We start from the raw sequence: 8,690 nt of genomic DNA on the forward strand, positions 1-8,690 counted from the left end.
CCAATGTGAATTTTCACCAAATACTAGAAAAGACCACTTGAAAACAGGAATAAATAACTGAGGAACAACAGAAAGTACTATGTGAAGGTGTGACATTTTTCTAACTGAAAGCCCTAAGGTGGTATAAGCTGGTGATATAAATAGGTTTAAGAAGGGTTAAAGTGAAGGCTCAGTCCAGGAACTACAGCAGAGCTGGGGTGTCTGAGGACCCTCCTGTGGAGTCCTGCCCTCCCTCCTCACAGTGGTCCTGGGGAGAACAGGCCCACTCAGGAAAGGATGTCTCCTTTCTCTACCTTTTGTGGAATGATCCAAACCAGCACACCTTACTTGGCTGCATTTTTCACTCTTCAGGGTATATGCTTTAAAATTGACCTACAGCAAGTATTGGGAAATGTATGCAAGTCTGCAGATGTTTGTGTATCTGTTTACATTCAGAGATCTGTGACACATGCCCTCCCCACTATAAAGTAAAGAATGATTGCACTTGATTAAATTTCTCTCTGTAGCTAAAAGAACAGGCTGCTGCTGTGACCCATGTCCCACTGTGGCTGTTTCCCTATTCACTGACCCACTGACATACCCAGGGAAAGCAGTGCTTCCATCGTTTCCACACTGACTTGCTGCCTGTATACTTAACCCAAGAGGGGCACAGTTAGGGAAACCTAACTGGGATATTGAGCACATTTCGTCCATGACTGCTTTTAGCCTTGAAGTCAGTGAAAGCAGAGATTTGTTCCCCATTTCCTAGTGGATCATAGCAAAATGTGGTATGCCACAAATTCACCCATGCTCTAGGCTAACAGCTGGTTTAGCCATTGGAATAGTTTAGAGAAGATCGCTGAAAGTTTTGACAACCCACAGACCAACCCCTCTCTCCCTTTCCCTATCTGATACAGTGTTTGGACAGGAGGGTATGGTGCTGCTTGATGTAGCAAATATTTTGGCTAATCAAAGGCAGCCAGGCATTTTGCACTAGGAAGAATGAGTGATCACTTTTCAGAAGACTTTTATGGACCACAAATATATCAGAGGAACAAATTTTGCTAAGACTTAATCTAGTTTTATAACTCAATCATGGATCAGCCATATGTAGCTAAACTTGCAGTGTAAAGGGATCCCATCAGTGAAAAAACGGATTTTTAAAAAAAAATAATAACAAACCAAAACAAACAACTGCTTTTAGTTAAATTGAAGAAAGTCATCTCTTGTCAGAAGGTTTAAACTTTCCCACCTTGTTATTAAAAGCATGGCAAACAATCGACATTGAATGCCTGGAGTGTGAACTGCAAGGGAAAATGGTACAATCTTCGTGAATGAAAATTTGGAATCAAAGGGGTTTGCTGTCCTTCTTAGAATGTTCTAAAATGTCAAGGCAGTTGCTTGTGTTTAACTGTGAACAAATAAAAATTTATTGTTTTGCACTACTCTGCTGTGTTGGCATGAAATTATTTAGCCTGTGGGGGTTGATAGACAAAAGTAGGGGACTCGTTCAAGGATGTAAAAAACTCCAAAGGTATGATTGATAAACTAAGCTGGTGGATTTAAGCTTTGGTGTCTTCAGACCTTTTTTCTGGCAAATCATCTGGTTAACAGCAACAACTCTATCCTGACACAGTGGCACAGTATGTGGGAGAAATCACTCAAGCCAGCTCCACCTCCAGGCTTGCTTTCCGCGCATGCCTGACATTGTAGTGGTTTGTTGTGTTGGTTTTCATACAGTCCTTTTGGTGGATCCCTGCTAACATTTACATTACCAAGTATTAACCCTGAGCCTTCTCAGGTCCACTGTGGAGTATACCAAGGGGAGAAGTGCAGCTGTTAGATAACCTCTGGACAAGATTCAAATTAGCTTTAAGTATTTGGGAAGATACAGAAAACTAAGCAGGTTTTTTATCTATCCTGGTATTGAGACCACTTGGCTTAGGAAATGGGCTCCATGATAATGTTGATTTTTCAGTTCATGGTGTCTTGAAATCAGTTTTGCTGTGCCATTTTAAAAGAGTCACAGCATAGTGGTTAAAGCACTTGGCTGTTTACCAGAAAGTTGGCTGTTAAATTCACCAGCTGCTCCATGAGAAATACATAGTGGCTGAGGAATTGTGCAAAGGTAGGCAATTGGAATCCACCAGCTGCTCTACCGGAGAAGGTAATCACCTCCCATGTGATTTACTGCCTCTGAAAACCTGCTGGAGGGTCAATTCTGACTTGATGGTACAAAGCAAAAGGAAGCTATGTGTTAGAATTGACTTGATGGTCATGTGTTTGATTTTGTGTCATTTTAATGGCAGGTGTGGTTCTTCCCAGACCATTGAGACAGAGTCTTAGAGGAACTTACTTGCCACCTGAGGAAGAATGTTTAAATGCTGACTTTTCTGTGGGTCTTTGACACAAACCCCGTGGAAACAGACAGTACTGGTGGTCTCTGTTTGATAGTTTTGTTTGTGTAGATATAGCTTGGTGTCCTCTGATGTCTTAAGATAATGTAGATTTTCTTTAAAGGATATATCTCAGGAAATCAGGCTAGACAGAGAAGTAGTAGAACACTTTTTATTCTCGACTGTCTTTCCCCCAAGGAAGCAAGAATACAGAAGCTAAGTCGTCCCCTGTGAAGGGAAAAACCAATAGTCAGACAGTACTTCTAGCAAGCTCTGCTGCTAGTGACTCAGATTACAATGTTTGGGCTTCGATTATGTTTTGACAACCATGTAATTATCCTTGTCAAAGAGGAATAAATGGAATTTTCCTGCCTTCTAGCTTCTCTCTCCATTTCCTAAGGGAGATGGAAAAGTGGATTCCTTCTCTTTGTGGCATTGGTCCAGAGATCCAGACATATTTACAGATGTTTGCCACTCCCGTCCCTGCAGCCCTGTCATGTGGAAGTACCCTTGTTTTGCTGAGAGGGACTTTGTGTTGCCAGAGTGGTAGGAGACAGAAATTGTGCAGTCTTTGTGGCGTGACCACTCAAGCTGGACATTTGGATCGAGAAGCCTGGACAGGCCTGGTGATGACTCGGAGGGGAGGGGAGCAAATAGCTCCTTATTCCTCAGCCTTCCTGGGATACCATCTACTAACAGCACACTCTACTGGTGACTCGTATAAGAGGATCCTCTTCCATTAGCATAGGCTGACACTTAAAGGCGAGGAAAAGTTAGAAGCAGGTAAAGCAGGAGAGGGAGAGAGATTCTCAATCATGTATTTACCAGTCCCTTTGGGGTTACTATATGGCAAGGACCATAGTACCAATGAAAATGGACTGAGGAAGGGACACCAAAATCAGTAACAAAGTGTCCCATCATACTCAGGTCACTGGCTTTGACTTAGAGTTTCCCCCCAGGTGGTCTCCAGGGAGGTTTTAAAGATCCTTTGTCTTTCACCCTAAGTTTGAAGTTGATTTTTGGAAGTTCCCTACACTTTGTTGTTTTCAAGTGGGTGACTGTGGTTTGGTGAGGACTGGTGGCTCCCGTGGTGTATCTGGTGCTTGCCTGAGGGTCACTCACTTGCTGCAGCGCTTTGCGGGGTAGCTTCTCTGAGTGGGCAATCCATTCTTTCATTAAGTCCAAGACTATGGGGATAAGACTGACCACACCTCCATAGTGGTTCCTGGCCTCATCACAGCTGAGGTGGTTCACCACGTCGTGCGGGTACCTGCAGCACAGCAAGAGAGGCCCAGGTAAGCCTGCAACTCCTGCAATTCACCACGAAGTGTAAAGTGACTGACAGGCACAGGCAAGGGCCCTGGGCCTGACTGCACATGAGAGTCATCTTGAGAGGTTTTAACACTGCATCGTGCTGAGGCGCTCTTCCTGAAGAGCCCACGGAATTCTGGTATGAAAGGCAGACGTTGAGAACCACTGACCCAGGTTTAGAAACGTGCTATAATTCTTTCCTAAGAATGCTGTTTAACCTCTTTGATGCTTCTTGCCCTGAGCTCTGACTGAAAAGGAGCCTCCTTGAGAATTGGCACACAGTACTATGGGTTTCGTAGGTGTCAGAAGTAAGGAACCCTCAGTGGTGTTATCACATGGGACACAACAGGTTCCAGAAAGGCTGCTGGTGTAAAGCCGGCAGTCAGTTAGCAGTGAAGACAGGGCACCTAACTAGTGGTCTTCTCATGAAGACCTGATAAACCCTGTCCTGGGTCTGTCCATTACCAGTAGTCACCAGCATCCTACCTGTCAAACACAGTTGCTTTTAGAATAGCAGCTTTCAAGGTGGGAACAGGGGCCTAATGAAAGGCTTAAAATGATGTAAAAATGTTTTAAGTTGAGGGGTTTGTATTTAAATTATGAGGACTTAGGGTAGGTGGGCAGGAAATGTAGAAGGACAGGGTCCTCAGGCTGACTTGCTGAAAAGTTGCTTCTCTGGTGCAGACAGCAGTTCATGTTTAAAAGATAAACAAAAAAAAATAATGGGTTACTGATAGTATTGCTAACTTCATTTTGCCAAGAAGGTGCATTACCAAGAGTCAGCGTGACTTGCATGATCATTCCTAAAGGAAAGATCATTGTAGACCAAAGAGAAAGAAAACAGGACCTGGCCTGCTCTCATGGACACTCTTCTCACGTCTTTGCCCATTGATGTTTATCTTTGGGTCTGTGAATGTTCTGTAACTTTTTTTTTTTTTTGCTTGATGCTGACTCCAGGGATAGGGTTGTATGTTTCTGTATATCTGGCCTCAGAATCCTTCATTTTAAGTAAAATAATTTGCTGAGTCAAAGTCACCCCAAAAATTACTCGAGTCTAGGTTTTATCATGTAGGTAAAACTGGAACCTGAGCCACCTGATCCTCAGCAACAAAGAAGTCAGTCAGATTAAGCTATCATCTGGCCCCCTAAAAAAAGGTCTATTCCTTCCTCCAAGCCCCCCTTCTCTCCTCCCTCCCCCTCCTTGACACATCCACACTCTCAGGCCTCAGTAAAGGACCAGAGGGACTTACTTGGCTCTGAGGCTGCTTAAGTCATTGCTTTGGCCAACAAGGGTTTTGCATCTCTCTAGAAGGTTGTTGGTGACTGGGGTGCCAGAGTGCAGGGCTTCAAAGCGTTGGCAGAGCTTGTTCAGCTCAGAACAGATGTCCAGGAACATCTGCAGCATCCGCCGGTCCGTGGAGTTGTTGCAGTAATGTTCCATGTAGCTCTGTACCTGTAAAGGTCATGCAATGAGCACTGGGCAGCATCACCACGGTCCCTGTCTTTATCCTGGGCGAACATCCAGGAGCACCTAGTCACAAGAGCTAATTAAGAGTATTGATCCATCTGTTCCACTAGCATTTTTCTAAAGAATGGGATGAGATCTCTCCTGGGCTGACTTGTGTTCAGAGTTCCCTGGGATCCTCCAATGACTGGACCTGAGGTCTGACAAGGGCACTCGCCCTGACTGTGCGGGGAGGGACCAGCTCTCATCCAGGTGGGATTAATCGTCTCACAGTCCAGCGTTTCTCCTGGCTCCATAATCTGATGGAAGGGCAAGTGGTACCTACCTCCTCCAGCACCTAAGAGTGGGACGTCTACACCAGGGTTTTCCTGCTTGCAATCATTTATCTTCCTTTTTAGTTGCTAGAAAGTGACTTGCTTAAAAGGTCTGAAATGGACATTGGAAGGGTGGGATGGAAGCTTTTGACATCCTTCGCACATGTACACACACACCTCTGGCAAGTGCGTGAGGACCTGGGGGTGCTAGTTGGAGGAACCCACACCACAGTGTAACCACAACAGAGAGACAATGATTGGTGGCTACCTGGTACCTTTCAGGAGGAGAAAGGGAGGGGTGAGAGTCAACAAAAGCCTTTAGGTGAGACCCTTCTCTTCTGTGAGGGAGCTTAGTAGGGTCACTGCACTAATGGAGATCTCTTCCCCCCAACCCATTGTTTGTTTTGTTATGTGCCATTGAGTCGCATGTGACTCACAGTGACCCTAAATACAACAGCCCTAAACTCTGTCCTGTGCCAATCTGTCTCTGACACACCCACCCTGATTACCCCAATCAATCCACCTCATAGAGGGTCTTCCCTTCCTGCACTGTCCCTCCACCCTCCTAAGCATGACGTCCCTCTCCAAGGACCAGTCCCTGCTTACACCATGTTTAAAGTATGTTAGATGGAGCCTCAGAATCCTTGCCTCCAAGGAGCAGCCTGGTTTCACCCTCTCCAGGATGAACCTGATCGTTTTCTTAGCAGTCCATGGTACTCTTCTCCAACACCACAGCTCAAATGCATAAATTCTCCTATCATCCCTAGTCATTGCCCAGCTCTCTGATGCATAGCAAGTGATTGCAAAGACCATAGGCTGTATCAGGCACACCTTAGTTTCCAGAGTGATACTATTGCTCTTCAGTACTTTGGAGAGGTCCCTAACAGCAGACTTTCCCATAACAATACGTCTTTTCATTTCCTGGCTGCTGGTGCCAAGAGTGTTGATTGTGGAGCCAAGCAAACTAAAACTTCACCATCCATCCTGATTCTGCCAATTGGCCCACTGTTAGGTGTCTTTAAAAGTCTGAGCCTCGGGTTCCTAAAATGAATGTTACAAATTTACCTTCAAATTGTTCAAAGGTTTTTTAAAAAGTGTGTGAACAAGGGAAGAGAGAATGCAGCTATGTGGCTGAATGTTAAAAAATTGTATATCAGTAAAGGTTATACAAAGGTTTGTTGTATCATCCATTCAACTTCTTTGTGAAGAGAGAACATGCTCAAGAGAGTGCTTACAGAACAATCTTTGACAGTAGCTTATCCCCCAGGGGACAAGGGTTAAATGGCAAAAAGGTGCTTAACATAAGCAGTTTTTTTTCCAAATGCAGTGGAATCTGGCCACAGGAAGGAATCTGGCCTGTCCCGGTTACCCAGCCCTTAGCAACCAGGACCTGGCAGACAACAGCAGATGCTGGGTGAGTGCTTACCAAAAGCCAGCCTGGGCTGGGTGTTTCCTGTGGATTATTTCAGTGAATCCACAGAACATCCTGAAGAAATGTAAACTGCTGTTCTCGTTTTACAGATGAGGAAACTGAGGCTTTGAAGGGTGAAGGTCACAAGAGGTAATGCCCACACCACAGTATCATTCATTCAGATATTTGCAGGAAATGAATAAATTAATACATCATTCCATCAGTGAAGATCTGAGTCCTGATTCTAACATAAACTTGTTCCTCTTAAGTATTGATTTCTTGGCCCCCAAAATGTATATAAGTCTTAACCATTGGTACCTGCTTGGAAATGGAATCTTTGGATTTGTTATCAGTTAACAAGGTCATACTAGAAAAGAGTGGATCTTAATCCACGTGGGCGATTTCCTTATAAAATAGGAGAGATGGGAAATAGCCAAGTTACTAGGGAAGTTACAGTGGAGTAGCAAGCCAACCAACACATGAGGCTTTGAGAGTCTGGAAGGGAAAAGCAGAGCTATTGCCCCAGAGTTTTGAGGAGAATAGGACCCGCTGACACTCCCTTTGGACTACCAGCCTCCAGAATGGAGGCCCTAAACAGCTGTTTAAACCCACCCACTTTGGAAATCACCTCTCTGGGCCTCCATTGGGCACCGACTCAACAGCAGAGCATTTGAGGTTCTTCGTTCTTTCAAGCAAGGGTCTGGCCCTGAATCTCAGGGTCCGGCAGCTCCCCAGTGTCCCCCAGCCCCTGCCCCGTGGGAGGCACCACCTGTCCTATGTTAGAGATGGGTCGGATCTTGTCGTGGGCGTTTTCTCGACAGTGCTCCAGAGCCGCAATGAAGGTAAACTGCTGCTGCTGGAAGAGCTTGTACGTCTGCTCAATGCTTCGAAGCGCTTCCTTAACTTCATTCATCGTCTTCCTCAGTGGTCACTGATGAGGGGTAGGAATCTCTGGGGGGGGGGGAGAGAACAGTGAAGTACAGGTGTGTGCGGTCCAGCTCTGGGGACAGAGAGGATAACAGTTGGGTCTCCAAGGAGCACTGTGACCAGCATCTTCCCAATCCTCAGGGACAGGTAACTGTTTTTATCGTACCACTTGCTCAGGATCCCACAACAACTCTCAACCATTTACCCTCCAAGGACATACTCATGTCAGGACATACGACTTCCTCAGCTGTGGACAGAGCTTCTCTCTGGGGTCTTGAGTTTCTCCAGATTGTGAGAAACACACACTCTCTCACACACACACCCTCAGATTTTGGTACCAGCAAAATCTAGGAATAACTAATATGCCACTCTCGTCCCTAGTGTGACTCAGTCCACAAAGCATCTCGCACACCTATAGTAAGCAGAGGTGACAAAAGAGTGATGGGCTCGGTACGCCCTATGTCACAGTTTAGTTGAGTAGGTACAGAATGCACCAGATCGCAGACTGACGGAAGGTTGAAGCTGGAAGGGATCTCAGTGGGTCACCTCCGCCTCACTTCTAGTGGAATACTGAGCCCCAGCAGAGGGCTTCCTTGGGGTGTCACGGCAGGTTTGTGCAGCAGAACCACAGACCCCAGGCTTCCTAATACCTACAACAGTGTCCTCCTCATTGCCACCTTGGGCTGCCCCTCCAACAACACGAGACCCCAGCACAAAGGAAGTCGTGGTTTGAATGTGGCAGCCTGGGCCACGAGGGCAGTCCAAACAAGATGTGGGAAGAGGGAGGGAACATGGCAAGGCCAGGAGTGAGAAAGGACACAGGCCAGGTTTCCACGCATGTCTCAGGTGAAGATTCCCCACATGATAAAGCCAGCGTCACAACTTCA

At 45.8% G+C, this 8,690-nt stretch overlaps 1 protein-coding gene across 1 annotated transcript; it reads right to left on the reverse strand.

Annotated features, from left to right (window-relative positions):
* Positions 1-2,591: 2,591 nt before the first annotated feature.
* Positions 2,592-7,801, reverse strand: LOC102862323 (chromosome unknown open reading frame, human C9orf9). Its single transcript, XM_006894434.1, has 4 exons — positions 7,646-7,801; positions 4,937-5,139; positions 3,498-3,645; positions 2,592-2,603 (listed from the first exon to the last, which is right to left on the reverse strand). Exons 1-4 carry the CDS (start codon positions 7,787-7,789, stop codon positions 2,592-2,594), a joined length of 507 nt encoding a protein of 168 aa, XP_006894496.1. The 5' UTR covers positions 7,790-7,801.
* Positions 7,802-8,690: the final 889 nt, after the last annotated feature.

Source organism: Elephantulus edwardii, unplaced genomic scaffold (assembly GCF_000299155.1).
Source record: "Elephantulus edwardii isolate Elephantulus edwardi_28Jun2011 unplaced genomic scaffold, EleEdw1.0 scaffold00141, whole genome shotgun sequence".
Taxonomy (NCBI): Eukaryota; Metazoa; Chordata; class Mammalia; order Macroscelidea; family Macroscelididae; genus Elephantulus; species Elephantulus edwardii.